Here is an 18,835-nt window from a genome sequence, read left to right as displayed (position 1 = left end):
TTTGTACATATTAAAGCGTGGCACTCTGCTGCCTCCACCTGTTCAGAATGCAGTGGAAAAGGGAAATCTATGAAACCTGCAGTGCTAGGAACAGAATATTGAAGGATCAATTTGTCTGATTATGCTGCATCATTGAAGACCAAACATCTATGGAGTTGTGTCTTGTATCTGTGATTGACCCATTTATTCATGAAGGCATGCTGTGAAGCTGTTGGTTTTTTTGGCTGCTGGTACAGACCTGGTCAGACTTTTTTCTGTTTTAGTCTGTGCTGTGCTGAAGGACGAGTGTCGCCCCCTAAAGACATAAACTTGCAGCTGACGTGAAGCTTTTAAATGTTCCGTTAAACAAACATTGTTTGGCTGCTGCTGTAAACCAGGTCTGTATCAGGGAACACCTCATCTTTCTCTTGAAGTCTAAAAATCCTCTTTGAGGAAAAGGCTGAGACGCGCCGATCTGTACAACTATTATTGTGTCACAAAATACAAACATAACACATGAACGTCCACATTTAAAACAGAGGGGGAGTCCCGATGTTTTTCAGATCTCCATGGCGTCACGAGTCCAGTGACTGCCCAAAGACTCAGCCAGTTTCCTCCAAAGGCCACAAAAATCTTTTTTTTTTTTTTTTTTTTATACAAAACTACATCCCACTCCTCTCACTTTACTCAGAAGAAGTCTAATAACTCTAGAAAATGTCACCATCTTTTGCAGAATTATTCTTCACAGGTTTGTGTGGAGGACGTTTTTGAAGCTTCCCAGTGTTTCCCAGAATCAACGACGAAAGCAAGTCCGACTCGACTTAAACAAGAAGCAGTCCAGACCACAGAGCGGGCTCTGCTTTCATCACTCGTTATGCTACGTAAGTGTACACTTTGCGGTCCTCTGGTGTTCTCGCCAAGTATTCCCTCTCAATGAGTCCTTCAATGCGCTTCTTGATGACAACAGGACTAGGAAGAAACCGCGCTCGCAGCTGCTGTGTGACCTGAGAAGACAGAACAAGCACCAATGAGGGACATGACGCGTAAAAGCCAGTCTTTAAGAAGGACTGTCACCAAAGAGCAGAAAACAACAACAGAAAGTAACACCTCAGAGCAAATGTGTGAACCAACTGACCTCTGCTACAAGCACATTGTGCTGCATCTTCTTTCTGGACTTCATGATGCGAACAATGGCGGCTTCAATCTCATGCTTTCTGTCATCGTCCACTTTCTGCCGGGTCTCCTTCCTTTCCGGGTCCGACTCTCCCTGTTTAGCAACCACTAGAGGACGGAAGAAGACGTGTATGCATATTAAAAACGATTAAATACAAAAACTGAAATATGATTGTTAAAGCAGTGGTCCCCAACCAGCCTATGGTAAAAACACAACCTACATTTTTTTCCCTGTTTATTTAAATTCTGACCTGAAGGGAGTTTTATTTCGGGAAACTTCTGGATTCTCTTCACTACATTTGAGGATTAAGATCAACTTAATCTTCAAGTTTAAAAAAACTGAAGGCTAAGGAAAAAAACCAAAAGCAAATGAAGGCCTTCTACAGGCCAGTTAGTGAAAATACCATCTGGACAAACAGCGGAGCTCCGTCTCTAGGAGGCTCAGACAGCTCCGCTCCAAAACGGCCTGATACCAGAAATCCTTCCTACCCAACACAATAACACTGTACAATAATTCACACGGTAGCAGATAACTTTTGCACATTTTTGCACATCTTTGCTGGTACTGCTTATAAAAAGCTCTTTAAATGATACGGCCTTATTTGTTTACATTCATGTTACTTTTTCTTTTTTTAATCTATTTTCTCTTTTGTCTCCTATTCTTTTACTGCTACGGTAAACAAATTTCCCACGTGTGAGATCAAAGTATTTCTGCCTTGCTGTTCGGTAACGTGGAGCTGAAATGTAAACATGCGTCACGTATAGAGCCGTGTGATTGCTGGTTAGAAGAAATAACACGCTCTCAAACTACAGAAACTCGTCAACCATTTACACCATCAACAGAATTCTGACACCTTCTGAAGCTTTGAGCCGGCATGCAGCACTTTACGGCATAAAGCTGCTTTTCTTTGTGTCAGAGAGAGCTGATGTACGCTGACTGCATAAACCTTTACTGTAAACTGTTGCATATCGGCTGCTTGTCTCCGCTTCCCAATCCGCTGGAATGACGTTATTTACGGTAAGAGTTAGGGTAATTCAAAGAACTTCAACACTGAAGCTAAAGCTATGGTGTTAAAAGGTTAATAAAGTGTAGAGCCAACATATTTCAAAGCATAAATGGAAAGTAAGAAGAGGCGAAATCTTTTAAACTCCTTCTGTGTGGTCCACCTGTAAAACCCACATAACCATGAAGATTTAGCACACCTGTCTGGATTTTTACGCGGTGAAGTTTAGATGTAAACTGGTCATTGACGGTAAAAACGTGTCCGTTTTCAATTTCCTTGGATTTGGGCTCCTTGGTGAGGACTCTCTGGGTGGGTTTTCCACAGGCCAGAGACTGCAGCGCTCGCACCAGCTCCCTCTCTGGGATGTCCGTCTCCTGCTGGATCTCCTAAAAAGTGAGGAGGACAAGCCTGCTGTTAGAAAACAACGCTCCTCAGGAGTTCTCCGCACACAGGTGGAATCATGGGAAACAGGAAATGCTGAGAAAACAGGACAGTATTAAAGAAAGTAACACTCAGCTGTGCTTTAAGATAAGAGTTTATATTTGCTTTTGTGAAATAGGACCAAAATACAAAGTATTTTAGGCTCGTACAGGCCAGCCTGAGAAATTCTTGTCTGACGTTGGACCTGTCAGTGGCCTGAAAAAGGTTGGAGACCACTGATGTAGAAGATGGAAACCCATTTGGGAAAAGATTCCAAAACAAAGATTGAAAGACATAAAAGTCATTTCTACTAAGATGAAATGACCTGTGGCCTTTAGTGACATTTACAGGGAACACCGATCTCATTTTTATTGACATCTTATGACAAAAATAAAAACATTCCAGCCTTTAAACCACAAAAACACACATTTAGATGAAAATGGTTCATGAACACAACATTCTCATTTCCTGTACCAACATTTTAAACGGATACGTCGTTATGCAACACTTGAATATTTTACAGTTTTGTCTCAAAGCAGAGTTTGGCTGCTTTTTCCACTTTGACGGCACTCCTTCAGCGGTTTACCTCAAAGGTGGACTTCTCCCTGTTGTTGAACAGCATGAGGATGGTCATCTGAAAGGTTGACACCTGCAGGATGTGCTTTCTGGTGTTAGAGCCCGTCACCTGGGCTCCCCCAACTACAACTTCCGACCCGTCCTCCTGTTGGAAACAAAAGCACATTTACTCTGACTCGTTTCCACAAAAGTAGATCCAAGCAACTATTTTATTTAGTATTATCAATGAAAAGAAAATGATGTTGCTAAAAGAAGATGTAAATCCCTCATATTGTTGGACATAATTGGTTTAGCCCAGTGTTTTTCAAACAGTGTGCCGTAGGAGATGGTCAGGTGTGCCGTGGGAAATTGCCCTCATTAACTGATCTAAAAACATTTCCCATCTCCAGGATATCAGCTCTTTGTTCATCCAAACAGGCCCTGATAAAACACTGAGTAGTTAGGAATATGAAAGGTCGTGAAAGACTTTTTTCTCTGTGTTTATTTGGTTCCAATAAAGACATTTTGATAAGAATGACGGTACCGCGATTTAGCCGTAGCTTCAGGTATTTTAGGAAAAGTCCCGCCCCTTTCTCCACCAAATATTCTTGGAGGCTCAATCACACGTCATCAGTCTGACCAATCAGGAGTGGTTCCTGTCTTCACTTTCTTGTTACGATTTAGCTCATAAAGTCTCTCAGTCCCAACAAAAATACCAGCTAAAGCTCATCTTTAGCGGTGTTGCTTTCCACAGAATCCGGTGTCAGACCGTGGAACATGTGAACAAAACAATGAAGCTCAGAGACGCTAGTCCAGGGGTCGGGAACCTATGGCTCGCGAGCCATATATGGCTCTTTTGATGGTCACATGTGGCTCGCAGACAAATCTTTAATTATGCTTTTTTTTATCATTAGTCCAGTCCTTCTCGGGCGCGATGCGATGCCAGAGGCGCGCAGTAGTAGCGGTGCTTAGAGAGAAAAATCTGCGCCAGCATGATCAGTTTACTATTATCTATAATTTCACAGAGTTTGTACCAGCCTGAAACCTGTGAATTGCCGTGCCTAAAACTGCGCGCTCCCGTCTCTGAGAAAGAGCGCGCAGTTGAGGGGACGGGATGTGTGAGGGAGAAAGCAGAGGGTGGGGCTGAGGTGTTGTGGGGACCGGCAGCAGGTGAATCGCACAGGGATTGTAAAAACGTAAAACCCGCTGCCCGTCACTCACTGCAGTGTGTGAGTGTGTGTTTGTCTCCACGTCTGCATGTGAGCGTCTGCCTCACATCTACAGAACATTCAGACCTAAGATCACGTTTAAAGTCTCAACGCCTGCATGAAGCAGAAACTCACCACGTATCAACCAGACTAGACCATCAGCAAAACTACCACGAGAAATACTCATCATTTATTAGCAATAGCATAACAATGTTATTAAAAAGAATCCACAGACTTATTGTACTTTAAAAATGTTGAAATTACATCAAATGCACACATTCACTTGTATATTTAGTTTCAAACATATCGTTGCGGTCTGAGTTTAACTGGGTGGCTGTTGGGCCGCGTTAAAAGTTCTGGAGTTCATGAAACGCATCAAGCAGAGATCTGATTGGCTCTCAGTTCTGTCGCTCAGGCGGTTGTTAGGTAGTTTGGACCAATGGGGTTCAGCTATGGGCCGAATAAGGGAAATGGGAGGGCTGTAGCGGGAGAAGGGGAATATAAAGTTGGGAGAAGCGCTCTCATCTCGTGTCGACAGGAGAGATTCAGGAGTTGCTGAATTAATTTTACGGCGTTTGTTGTGGTCTACAGTAACCAGAATAAAGAACCTTAAAAGAGGTTAAGTCTCCATGCCTCAGTGTGGGAAAGGGACGCTACATTATTGTATGGCTCTTTTTAAATTACATTTAAAAATATGTGGCGTTTTATGGCTCTCTTGGCCAAAAAGGTTCCCGACCCCTGCGCTAGTCTGTCTGCCCTTTTGCGGCAGTTTTCACACATCTCCCATGATGCATTGGGTTAAAGTGACAGCATCTCAGCGCACGAGTCTTTCTTGTTAAACATCTTGAAACCACAACGAACACACATCAAACAGTTTTTAAATCTTCTAACTTAACTTTTGTTACATCTTTTAGAAAAACAGCTGCAGCTTCCAGCTTTTTCTGCCACAATTATCACAAAAATGCATGTGAGATTGCAGAGGGGCTGTAGATCAATACAGACTATGAGTTTATCCTTTTATTTAATTTTTGGATGCTGGTGTGCCGCAGGATTTATGTCGAGGTTAAATTGTGCCGTGGCTCAAAAAAGGTTGAAAAACACTGGTTTAGCCTCACGTTTACATACTGTAGAAATTGATCATTCTTAAGAAAAAATACTACTTATAAACAGAAAACTTAAACAGCTGAAATGAGTCAACAAAAACACTCATAAAGCAGCAGTTTCTGTTAAAAAGAGTTTTTCTGCTTCTCTGGAGGCATTTACCTTCTTGATAGGACCATAGAAGGTGGCATTTAAATCTGCTGAACCCATGTGATGCTGCAGGGTGAGTTGTCTCCCACTGTGCTTACCAAGGTAAAACCTGAAAGCGGAGCAGAGTCATGTCAGGTTCATCTCTCAGAGAGGAGAGTCAATGGAGGACAGTTCACTGTAAGGATAGGTGGGCATCAGTTTGGTTTCAGAGAATACACTGAAAGAAGGAAAGAAATGTTCAGCTCCGCCGTAGAGCTGTGGACAGTTTTATGCTAATTTTTTACACATTACAATGATGCCACCAGCTTGAAAACAACCAAAACTGGACTGTAACATCAGAAAGATAAAATTAACCAGCAGAAAACATTAATTAAAGGAAAAATCAAACTTTATGCCAAATTATTTGTTCTTATACTTGGTATCAACAATCAAGTTTCTCTAAAATGTAATCAACCTTTCAAGCCTTAAAAACACAACTTCTGGTTTTTAAGGTTTTCAAGAACCTGTAGGAATTCTGTAGACCACAACAGAACTCAGTTGAAATCAGGAAATGTTGATCTCCTGATCCTATTTAAAATGCAAACACTTGAGATATTGAATCAGCAAACATTCATAAAGCACAATGTTCAGTTTAGGATTTTCCACTTAGCTGATCCACCTCTCATTGTGAACGCTGGGTTTCAGCGTTACTTAAAACCACAAAACAAACTATTACCGCTACACTTCAAGTTAAAACTGACCTAATGGCACCGCTATCCATTAACAATGTTGTTTTAAAAACATAAAAATAAAATTGGAAGTTAATGGCAAACCTTCTAAAGACTTCGAATGCATGCCGTGGCGATGGGGGAATATTGCACTTGGGTGTTGCTGATTGTGTTGGCCAGTAGCCTGTGGTCAAGACTCTCACAGTGAGATCAACTCCTCCAAGAGACACCTGAGTTAAAACGAATCAATACATACAGTTCAGGTTTCTGGGTTTACAGACATACGACAGAACCCTGACACAAACTTGGTGCATTTGTGAAACCCATTCAAACTTCTTGATGCATCTTCTAACAAAAGCAGATTTCATGTTTTGACCGTTCCAGACATAATCCCCCTTGTTTTTAGTTACAAATACAGTAAGATGATGCATTGAAAGACTTCACTTCCAATGGCAAAAAGCCAACAGAAAACACCCTGACAAGTAGAAGCACATAGAAGAAACACAGTTGGGAGAATTATCTGCTCCATGTAACTCAGATACACAGCAGTCCTGTCAAACCAGCCGTCGATTACAAAGTGCAGAAAAACAGCAAGAAAAGACCGAATGAGTGTGTAGTACCTTGTATTTTTTCGTGTTTTTTCTGTAGCAGACATGTCTTGTCAGTAGCATGCCGTGTATTGTCCAGTGTGGCGTGTATTATCTGCAGTTGAACGGGTAGTGCCTGTAGCGTGGTGTGTATTGTAGCGTGGCGTGTACCATCTGTAAAGTGGCGTGTACCGTCCATAGAGTGGTGTGTACCGTCCACAGTGTGGCGTGACCGTCCACAGTGTGGCGTGTACCGTCCACAGTGTGGCGTGTACCGTCCACAGTGTGGCGTGTACAGTCCAAAGTGTGGCGTGTACAGTCCACAGTGTGGCGTGTACAGTCCACAGTGTGGCGTGTACAGTCCATAGTGTGGCGTGCACCGTCTACAGTTTCACGTGTATTGTCTGTAGTGTTGTATGTAGCGTGTTCCTCACCCCTGTTGTCTGTAGATGTTGTCTAAATTCATCCATGGTGGTGTTGGAGATGCTCATGTCCCGGAACATTCCTTCCAGTTTAGAGGTGAACTGACAGCCACACTCAGTCTGGAGAGGTGGGGAGTAAGATGACATTAAACCAAAAAACCTTTGTGGCAAAACAACAAAAGTAACAGTAACACTGTTTACAGATAAGCATTGCTTTGAATATGAAAACTAATTTCCTCTTTCTTAAGATAGTTTTGAGTAAAAGTTTCTAAATTGATTAATCGTGATTTCTCACGATTTTCTTTGATTAATTGCATCAATAATTGCAAAATATTGCAATTATGAATTCAAGTGTGTTTGAACACAAAATTAAAAATTTATAATAGCTTGGTAAAAAAAAAAATTAGCATTGTGTGCACTTAATATCCAAACTGCAATCAGAACATAATAGTCACCGTCTGAGAACAAGATGTCAAGACTTAAACATTTATTTGTTTATTCAATAACTAAAAACAACAAATGGTTTTTCTTGTATCTGTGAAAATTTCATGTTCAATTGTCCCTATTGAAGAGAGACCACAATTAATAGCAATGATTTTCTTCCCATGGATCATTTTAGTTTGCTCAGTCGCAGTCTAGTGACAGGTGGGTGACAGGAAGGCAGCAGCGCTATAATTGACTGATATGGCGGTCTCCAAGGTCCTTAAAACCGTCTGATGATGGGCCCATTTCAGACTGACACCCTCCAGTCACCCCCCTGAATCCGTGCTGCTGTCCCACTGCCACCTCCTGATTATTAGAGATTGTACGGTAGCAGTGCGGACACAAGACGAGGGTTGTTGAGATGGGCCGGGGGGTGGCAATTCTGGCCACTGTGAGCCCTGCATATGAATTGGGAGACGGCTTTGATCCTGTATTGACGCTCTTCATTCGATGAAGACTCTTACTGCAGTTGAACTGCTTGGACCTTCATTTTTGCTTTTTATTTAGCCCGGGGCTACCGGGCAGCTGGTGGCACTTGATATTGGCGGCCGCCATCTGAAGACATTTACACATCGATTTCGTAATGGCATCTTCCTCGCCTGACTGACGGCTTCCGTCTACGTTCATGAGCACGGCAACGATTAAACATAAAAAAACTGCACAGTGGCAGTTGTATTTGTGACCGTAGCATTAACACGTTATTTTTTTACTGTGACAAAAGCAGCAAACAGTCTTGTTGAACATAGATGATAATCCTCAGCCACCAAAGAAATAAGGATCTAGTCCAATTTAAGGTCCCAAACACTAATAATAGGAAGTCTGGTTCTTTTCACTGATTTGACTACAAACCTACACTCTCCATTCTCAACTGATGTACCCGAGAGGCAAAAGCTACACACTACGAATATCTTTACACATTTATAAATAAATAAACAAATAAATAAGCTGTTGTGTAGTTGGAACAATAAAATATGTAACCATGGACAGAAATACAGAACATCAGACTCCTGCTTACCTTTAACTTTGAGATCATGTTTTTTTCGGAATCATCAGAGACGCTTTTGTTGGTGAGCAACCGTCGTGCCAGATGCTGCTTGTAGTACCTTTCAAACACGTCCTTCTCCTGCATGAAGCGGAAGAGCACCATCGCCTTGTCCAGTATGGACTCCACCTCCTGCTCTGTAAGCTGATTAAGATCAAAAAACATCACCATCAAACCTTTGAGTAAATGAAAGACGCAGCTAATCATGTTACAGAATGCTGAAGCTAGTCTCGAGTATCCATAAAAAGTGTCACGTAGTAAATGACATATTGGCAGATTTCTCTTTCTGAATGAAAAAAATCATGTATAAAAACATCACTGAATCTCAACTACATCATGAAGATTTAAAAAATATACATAGACATTTCCATTCATCAAAAAACAACCTACAGTAAAATCTCTGTGTGAACATCAAAATAAAAATAGTCATACTAGAAAAATGAATTTGAAAATTATTTGTCCAGACATGTTTTTTTGTAGAAAAACAAACTGACCCCTTTCACACCCTTCTTGAGTTTGTCGTCGATGAAGAGTGAGAGGTACTCCGGGGATCGAGAGTTAAGGTTAAGGAAGTACTCAAAATCTCCTGCAATTGTTTGTTTGAAGAGTCTGTCGTTATTGAAGGACTCCTGGAGAAAACGGTCAAATCGGGACTTTAGGTCCAGCAAACCCTGCAACAAAGAGGGAGAAAGACCGGGAATGAAACAGCTGCAATCCTAATTAAAGTCCAATCTGGTATCAACTGGGTTTAAATTAATTCAAATATAACTGAACTGTGTGGGAAACAAAGCTTTTGTGAGGCGTTTGGCTGCTACTAAGCTTCTGACTCAGAACATTTTGTCACTTCAGCTGCATAATAAAACGTACACTCCACCAACTCCAAAAATGCTCAATCTTTTGCTTGTTTTTGTGCAGCTGAAAAAAAGCTATATTCACACCAGACAAAGAGAGCAAAGATATTTTTGCAGGAGCTTTAGAAACACAAAGTCTTTCAGGAAGAAAATGCCTTCTCTTTAAATCACAACAGAAATATCCGTTACATGATGGTCCTGTTGGAAAGATGGCTTTAAACCTGCCTATTAGAGACGCAGACTTCTCTGCTCTTTGTCGGGTCCAATGAAAACACCAGAAACACCAGCATGAAAATGTAATCAGTGGTTCCTAACAAAGTTACACATTAGAGCCTTTCGTTTGCTAATATCAACTATACTGCTGAACTTGCTAATAATTCCCATAAATCAATAGGAGAGTGCAATAAGACCCTGCTTTTTCTCTGGACGATAGAAATCTTTTTATATGAAACTGCCATTTACAACACTGTTAGGCACTTTACGCTACTATTTTATGTCAAAGTGAGCCTTGTGCGAAAAAAGCAATGAATTAATACAACAAAAAATATGGATGACAACTAATCAACCCAAACCAAGGGCCTTCTACCTAACAAGGGGCAGCTTCAGTTATACAGATATGTGCTTTAGACTGACAGGGAACACACGAGGGTCATTTGTAATGTATGCTGGACTGTGGGAGGAAGCCAGAGGGCCAGCAGAAAACCCACGCATGCAAGAGGAGAACCTGCAAACTACACACAGGAAGGTCCCAACCGGGATTTGAACCATAACCATAAATGTTACATTTTCTCACACATTATTCGCTAAACCACTTAGGTTAGCTATGAGGAAGTTCTGACTCAGCACAACATTCAGCCTGAAGCATACAAGATGTAAACAGTGGAGAGATTGATCTTGTTCTGCAGGCGGTTCAAAGCTCTGGATTACTCTGCCTCCTGGGTCACTCCACCACAGTCACATCTCTTTTTTTTAATACTTAAAGAAAAAAAAAGGTTTAAATAATCCCTAACAACACTATGACCTTTCTTATTATTGTTTCTACCTAAAAAAGGGGCAGCTTCAGTTGTATGAATGTTTGGTTTGGACTGACAGGCACCAGACTACGTTTTTTTGTATTGTACGCTGACTCCCAGTGTTGAAAAAACAAACAAAAAAAAAAACACCGTTTCATGAGGAGCACTGTGTCAGACAGCTGCCTGTAGTTGCCGTACATCTTTACAGTCAATGAGATAATGACAACAGTCCAAAACATATATATATATATATGTTTCATATATTTTGTTTTTTCTTTTGGGACAATGACCGAATTTAACACGATGGATCAATGTTGTGAATTTGGCGACTTTGGCTGCATTCCTTCCTTAATCCCTAAACAACTATAAATAAGATATTGCCAGATTTTCCAGTGCCCCAGATTTTAACGCAGTTCAAATCATTGAAACGTGTTGGCAAATATAGACCACAGTGCAATCAAGTGAGCTTTTACGCACACTTTTCGGGCAAAAACTTCAGAGAAAGTTCAAGGGCACTGGATTTTGGAATTGGATTCAGACACCCCACCAAAACAGCGAGGGTGTACTGAGTGAACCTGGACATCTCTTGCAAGCCAGACAGTAAGAACAAAAACATACTATTTAAGATTTATTTATTTCATTTCATATAACAAATAAATGAAAAGTGGTTTAGACATGATCAATATCTCATTGACAGACATTTGCACACCATCTACATGTGATTGTTTTGCCACTACCAACAGATTCCAGTGCAACAAACTTATTTATCACCAGTGCAAGCACCAGTACAGAGGGTACAAAGAGTCAACAAGCAAAAGCTAAAAAAAATTCTGTCTGCCTTCAGACAGAGTTATGAAATGAGCTACAGCTACGTGTTAAGATATTTAATGTCAGGCCATGCTTGGAAAAAGATTCTAAAAAAAAAAAGAGAAAAAAAAAGAGAGGAAATATTAAGTTCCTACTACCTTTGTTTATTACAACTTTTCAGACTACATTTCCATCTATCGATCTTTCCTATCTATGCCAATTTTGAAACACGTGAAATTCCTTTTGGGTTCATGTGGTCGCTGGAGTTTACCCAGCTACTGTTGGGTGGAAGCAGGGTACACCCTGAACAGGTTATAATCCCACTCACTTCCACACTGAGGGATAATTTAGAGATAATTAACCTAAGAACCATGATTTTTGGCTGTGGGAGGAACCTGGGTTTCCTGGAAAAAATACACCAACACACAAGGAGATCATGCAAACTCCACACAGCTGGGATTTAAACCAGGGCCTTCATACTATGAGGCAGGAGCAGGAACCACTACACAGCTGTGCAGCCCACACTGCATTTCCACTTTGCAATGATCAGGTTATGACATTTATGTGATAGATCAGCCCTAATGATCAACCTCTTGGGTAATGTGATCTGATCAACGAGATGTTTGTACCTGGATGTAGTCCACAGGGTTCTTCCCTTCTCCCTCCTCTGACACCAGCGCCTTCCCCTGCTCTCGTAGGTATGCGCTCATGCACTCACACATGGTCTTCAGCCCGTTGGGAACCCGGCTGAACAGCTTGTACATGCACGCCAAATCTGTGGACAAACGTGTGAAATGAAAGGAGGCAATCAATTTCTACAAAATGAGACTGGGTGAGCATCTGCTGACGAGGAGGCACATCTGATCAAAGACCATAGAAAACTCAAGCCCATTTCATTTCCTTATTAACTGTATTTTGCAAAGGATAAATGAGAAATCAAATATTAGCAAAGCACTTGAAACTTTCCTCTACATTGTTTTCCATGGAAAGCTTTAGCTGGAAATGGGATGAATGAATAAATAACACCCAACAGGTGGGCTGCTGCTTACCATCTGTTTTGCCGTTTTTGAGCATGTGAACCAGGCCCGAGTTCTCCATCTCTACGATGGTCTTCATATGTTTAGAAATAAGTTCACGTTCCACCACCTTGACGATGGGCTCCTCTGTGGATTTATCCAGGCAGTGCATTACCCGCTCAATCTCCTCATTGATTCTGGCTTCTACTTTCTTTATGTACACACTGGCACTGTTTTCTGCTAGGAACTTCTGGCTCTCCATCTGCATTAAGACAAGGAATAGTATTAATGTTCTTCACATCACTTTGAAGATAACTGAGGAATTAAATAAAAAGTTTTCGGACAAACCTGGAAGAACTCTGCAGACATTTCCAAGAAGGGTGCTTCAAAATCTTCTTCGTAAACAGATCTCCCTTCAAGGCCGAGGATCATCAACATTTGGCATGCATTTCTGATGGCCCCTCTGAGGACAGAAACAGACTACATATTGAAAGAGAACTGACAAAGAGGAAGAAGATACGTTTTTAAAGACTGTCTCTAATGAAAATGGTGTTTTTAGCGTGTTCTTGTGGTCTTTTTCTGATGATGGCGGACATATAGAAGGAGAGATTAGGATTAAAATTGCTATTCCAGTATTTTTGTGTTGTGAATCAGGAGCAGATGAAAAACTGCTGTTGGAAAAGGCGTAATGATTTTGTACTACCTGTCCACAACCTCCCCCTTCCTCTCTCGTGCAATCATGTCAAGCAGCGTCTGTCGGAGATGATCTCTGATGCAGCCGTAGCGAACCACCTGATCTCTAAAGATGATCAGCCCGAGGTTGTAAACGTTCTCTACGTTGTTTTGCTGTACATAAACACGATCCTGTGAGGAAAACACAAACACTGGGGGGTATTTATGTGCAATTACAGTTTGGTAAAAGTTTAAGCTTCAGAGCAGAACCGTTTCATCTGAGCCCAGCTAAAGTTAAATAGACTCACCATATACATCAGGATGTCTCTGATCATCACCATTGCTGTCTGATGGTCATTCCAAGCCTGATTTAAGGTTTGAAGGAAGTTATTGTTTAGGGAGTTCAGCACATCTTCTCGCACCTTTGACAAAGTGAGAAATTAAAGAGCGTGTTGTTATTTTGCTGTCAAGATACAAATCAAGAAGAAGAAAAAAACAAATCAACTTCTTGTAGGCTTCACTCTGACCGTTTTTGGTCATTTCTAAGAAGACATTTTTTCTACTGGTCAGGTTTTAAAGTGGCTTAACTACAGTCAGACTGCTGAGTGACTCAGCACAACAAACCTAGTGCTTCAATTGAGCAGGATCCTTAAGGGCACATTGACCTTCTCTTTCTCTGGCTTCAGAGCAGAGATGACTGGTCGCCTCCACTCATCCTGTTACATAGGTGAAACTCAACAAATGCACTAGTTTCCTCCTTCACTGTGGTAAAAGGCAAACAGTGACCTAATTGAACTCCCCCCAGCTTATATATATCAGGAGATCAGTCATTACTGGAGCCGATACAGCTTGTTTATTTTCTTATTTTCTTTAAAATAAACAGTTTTTGGATTCTGAATGGCAACAAGCTGTCAACAGAGCCAGTCCATTAAAAAAACAAAGATCATTTACAGCAAAAACATATTTAAACTTTACTCAAACTAATATTAACATCCTTGAAAGTTGTATTAATTCAATATGAGACCATCTTATCGCTCAAGTTCAAAATGTGCTTGTATTAAGCTGCTAAGGTTTCAGTCTCAGCTCCACAAACTCCAAAAAAACATTTATACACACATCAAGGAAGAGCTTAGTATCTACAAGCAGTGAAGACGATAGACAATTTGGAAACAACTCTCACCCCAAGTTTATTTAAATTGATAGGAGTAATTGGAAAAGTGGCTAATAGCATATTTTTAAGAACTGTAGAACACATTTTCAGATCAAATCTGTTAAAGACACACTAATGAAAAGTGTTTTTTTGGGTTGTTAACATATTCTTGTGGTATTTTTCTCACTATGGAGATACATAAAGAAAATTAAACTCAAAATTGCATTTCTGAGTATTTCTTTATCAAAATCGCGATTCGGGTGGAGATGAAAAATTGCCGTTGGAAAAAAGCCTGTAGAAGTGATGTAGGTGCACCAATTGCCGGGCCACAAGCTCCCTGCTCTCCATTCTGATTCATCTACTTGTAGATGACTAGATCCATGTACGTCTTTGTTTTCCTCGTCTGAGCTGGAATCTCTACGGCTGGATAGCTCCAATGTTGCTCACCATTTTGTTGCACCAGTAATATTAGCTTGGGGTCATAAGGGGCTGGAAGGTAGCGGGACAGTGTGAAAAAAAGGATGATGGGAAGGGAGGTCAGGCTTATGCCACACTAACAGTGCAGTTCACAACTCAGAGGCAAATTTCTAACGAACTCCTGCTGCTCTGCAGAAACTATGTCCAAGAAAACAACAGTTTTTAAATGTATTTTGGCTAAAAAAAAGGATAATCCTAATTAAAAGACAACTGGGAACGCTCTGAAAATAGATCAAAGATGATTGCAGTGGGTCTTTAACTAAGATCTTTACTGAGGTATTAATCACTGTAATATAAAACAATTCCTTGAATCTGTAAATTCATACAGAAACACTTAAGACACCATTTGATGTCTCTCTGTAGCAATGTGGAGTATATATAATCTGAAATTGACATACCTTGTTGATAAGGTGTTCAGTGACCACCTCCCGCAGGCCAGTGTACAGCTTCTCTCCATGTTTGTGGAGCACCATTGTGTATGCGTTTCTGTAGAGCTCCTCAAAGCTTAGGCCGCTGTTGTTTTTCCTCTGAATTTCCTGTATAGCATTCTTTAGAAGATCCCAGATGTTGTTTACATACTTCTCATCCATTGTCATCTGCAAAAAGTAACCAGTAATAACCTGAATTAGTGGATTATTATTTGTGCTAAACCTGTATTCCTTTCCCATCTATTATAGTTAAAACCCTATTGGAGGAGACATCTGAATAATCGAAATCAGACTTAAGTCAATTTACAATTCTGTAACTTTACAATTCTGTAACTATTCTTGTGCTTGAATAGTACAATGTGTGGATGATAATTAGAAGAAAAAATAGAAAACAAAAAGTTCTGCTTCAACAAATAAAAAAATATGCTCATTTTGAGCCCACAAACAGAAAAACAAGGATTTTCAGCTATATTAATTTAATATGAGGAAACAGGTAAATCATTCTGTGGCAACAAAATCACAAGTTAACCCTGTCCTTTGCTGAACCCGTCCATGTTTGAAAAGCCTTCAGGATTTTTTTTCCTTTGCAGAATCGAATCTATTCAGAAAAAAAACTAAGCCAAAATGTACTCTACGACAACTTCAGTTGCAAGTTTTGGATTTGATGTTTTATCCTGTCAATCCATTTTCCTTAGGAAAAGGAAACAGCAGCACAGATGATACAGGGATTAACCAGCCCATTATCCAGATGATGAAGGCTATATGCAAAGTTTCTATCCCTCTTTTACTAAAAATAATCAAGTAAAATTCATCACAACAAGATCCATAACTGCTACAATCTAAAGAAAAAAAAAGTATGATAGCTGCATTTTTGTTCAAATTCTTGTAAGAAAACAGAATATATAAAGAGGTTAGTGTGTTGCTGGAGTTTGTCCTGGTTACTGTTGGGTGAAGAGAGAGTAAAGCCTGGACATCTCTATTCCACTCCCACACACTAACACATGCAAACCTGGGGACACTTTAGAATGACCAATTAACCTATGAAGCATGTTTTTTTGACGGTGGGAGGAAGCCAGAGGGCCAGGAGAAAACCCACGCATGAGAACATGCAAACTCTACACAGGAAAGTCCCAGCCGGGATTCGAACCAAGATTTTATAAACTATAAATGTAAAATTCTTTCAAGAATTTTGGAATTCGCTAAACCACTTAGGTTAGCTATGAGGAAGTTCTGACTCAGCAATACATTCAACTTGAAGCATACAAGGTGTAAACAGGGGAGAGATTGATCTTGTTCTGTAGCCGATCCAAAGCTCTGGATTACTCTGCCTCCTGGGTCACTCCACCACAGTTGCATCTCTTTTTTTTTTTACTTAAAGAAAAACAAAAATTCAAATAATACTCAACTACACTATAACATTTCTCATTATTCTCATGTTGTTCAATGACTTAACCTTACTTGTAAAATAATATTTTTTAATAGTTTTACTTTTTGTAATACTTTGGTCAGTGACTGTTTTACCGTACAAGAGGTAAATTCGGTTAACTGACAAAAAGGGATAAGTTGGATAAATTCTACAATTAGGCTTCTAATGAAAACTTGTTTTTTAAATGCGTTTCTTTTCTTCATCATGCCAATTATCTTCCTAATAACCAGAAATATAGTTTCTGGTTTAGTGAAGGCCTCTTTTCCCCTCTTCAAAACAGGCTAGCTATGACACCTAATGCTGTTTGTCAACTGTCAGGACTCAGTAACACTAAGAAGCACAAGTAGAGCAAGGAAACTGTGTAAACGTATTGTTAAATACATTTTAAAATGTATTTTTATTTTGAACTTCAAATGATCACATATATATCCACATGAATAGAACAGAAGGATACAAAGATGGGGGAGGAAAAAATAACCAGTGGCTGTATATGTAACACTCACATCCAGCTAGTCGTAGCTACGACAAGCAGCTAAGCTAATGTGGCAGAATCAGGTCGGTTAACACTTAACATGTTTAGGAGGCTACAAATTACGGGGTCAAGCACTCATCAAATTTGATCCTAGTTTTAGCAATAAAAATACAGGAGTTGAGTCACATCCATATACATCAACAGAATTGGGTAAGCAGGTTTGGTTGTCGTTAGCTTCATTAGCTGCCGGTATCGCCCTCGGCTCGTTTTCACAGCAAAACTTTTTTATTGACCATTTAGGAGCAGAATCAACAACGCTGAGCTTTTCCTGTAAACGTCGAGCATTTTTATTTTATTTTATTTTATTTTTTAAAGAAAAGGAGTCACAGCGACAGCTGTCAAAAGCAACTATATTTACGTTAGCATCGGTTAAGCCGACGAGCCGTTTCGGCTAGCTGCAGAGTGCATAGTTATTAGTCACATTTATACCAATTCCTAAAAACTTTTTATCGAGACGGTTTAACAGTTCAGTAGTTGCATATTCAACTAAGCACGTCTGGTAATATTAAAAATTTAACTGTTGCATGTCGTTTATGAGTAGATAAATTGTCAACATCGCCGGCTCATCTGCTGGTTAGTAGGCCAGAACCTTAAGCCACGGTGGTCGATTCAGTATTGATCTCACAGGCAGAGCGCCAATCTCGGGGCGTACTCACAGGAAATGCCCGTATCCTCATTTTAGTGTCCTTCTTGGTGCCGCCTTTGCTGAGATTGGACATGGTTGCCTCGTCCGTGGGCTCTGTAATCACATGAACGTGTTCTCCAGGGAGGGACAAGGCTGACCTCTGGTTTACGGAGCAGCCGACGATTTTTAAGTCGACCTCGTAGCCCCGCGTCCCTCACCACAAGTTTATTGTTGACAGACAAACGCAAAGCCCTATGCATGAAGCAATGGCGGATAGCTTTTAGATCTCACTGCACTGAAATATCGTACTCCAACTCACGCGAGAAATTAATCACGTAGTCAAAGCACAATAAATTAAAGACTATTCATACATTATATATTTCACACATATGTATTATTTAGGATCCTTAAGCTGTAAGCACTGATAAAAAAATAAATTATTAAAGAACTGCAATTAAGTTGGCAGCAACCCTTTTGAGCTCATGCGGTGGTGCCTCAATCATTTCAGGTTCCTGTGATGCTGAGGACCTGATGAAGCTGTGGGGAACATATGATGCCTTAACAATCCGCTCCGCAACCTCTGGGTGGACTTCAGTCTGATGTTGATTTACTGATGTCTCTGTGCAGAGAGTATCCAAAAGGTATTTAAAAAAAAAATTGCATCAAGTCTTTTCCTGCCACAAAGACATGGGTAAGGTGTCCTCTGTGCTCTTTTCCAGAGATTGGAGACTCATTGGAGACAGAAGATTGAGTGATCCACTGCGAGGCGCCTTACCAAAGGTGGAGTTGGCCAGAGTCCCACCATCGCTTGTCCTGCCCCAACATCAATCACCTGGAAGTGACTGGTGACATCCACAACTGCAAGAAGAACTTTAGAAAGAAGCCACCAGATGAGAATCGCCCTTAGTCTGGCCCATCTCCCAGGACCAGTTTTTGGTGGAACACCACCCAGCCAACAGCTCCTGGGAACATTTGGGCACGCAAACCCTTCCTTCACGATAAGGCAT

General features: G+C 40.6%; 1 protein-coding gene across 1 annotated transcript; it reads right to left on the bottom strand.

The window, feature by feature from the left end:
* Nucleotides 1-153: 153 nt before the first annotated feature.
* Nucleotides 154-18,126, bottom strand: LOC101172920 (cullin-3). Its single transcript, XM_004075757.4, has 16 exons — nucleotides 17,860-18,126; nucleotides 15,216-15,413; nucleotides 13,499-13,612; nucleotides 13,222-13,382; nucleotides 12,867-12,981; nucleotides 12,552-12,780; nucleotides 12,132-12,277; nucleotides 9,326-9,502; nucleotides 8,805-8,975; nucleotides 7,319-7,426; nucleotides 6,403-6,527; nucleotides 5,603-5,699; nucleotides 3,163-3,297; nucleotides 2,356-2,542; nucleotides 1,115-1,260; nucleotides 154-983 (listed from the first exon to the last, which is right to left on the bottom strand). Exons 1-16 carry the CDS (start codon nucleotides 17,920-17,922, stop codon nucleotides 852-854), a joined length of 2,304 nt encoding a protein of 767 aa, XP_004075805.1. The 5' UTR covers nucleotides 17,923-18,126; the 3' UTR covers nucleotides 154-851.
* Nucleotides 18,127-18,835: the final 709 nt, after the last annotated feature.

This window comes from Oryzias latipes, chromosome 13 (assembly GCF_002234675.1).
Source record: "Oryzias latipes chromosome 13, ASM223467v1".
NCBI classification, from domain to species: Eukaryota; Metazoa; Chordata; class Actinopteri; order Beloniformes; family Adrianichthyidae; genus Oryzias; species Oryzias latipes.
The sequence above is the reverse complement of the archived record's forward strand: the minus strand, read 5'-3'. Positions and strand labels throughout refer to the sequence as shown.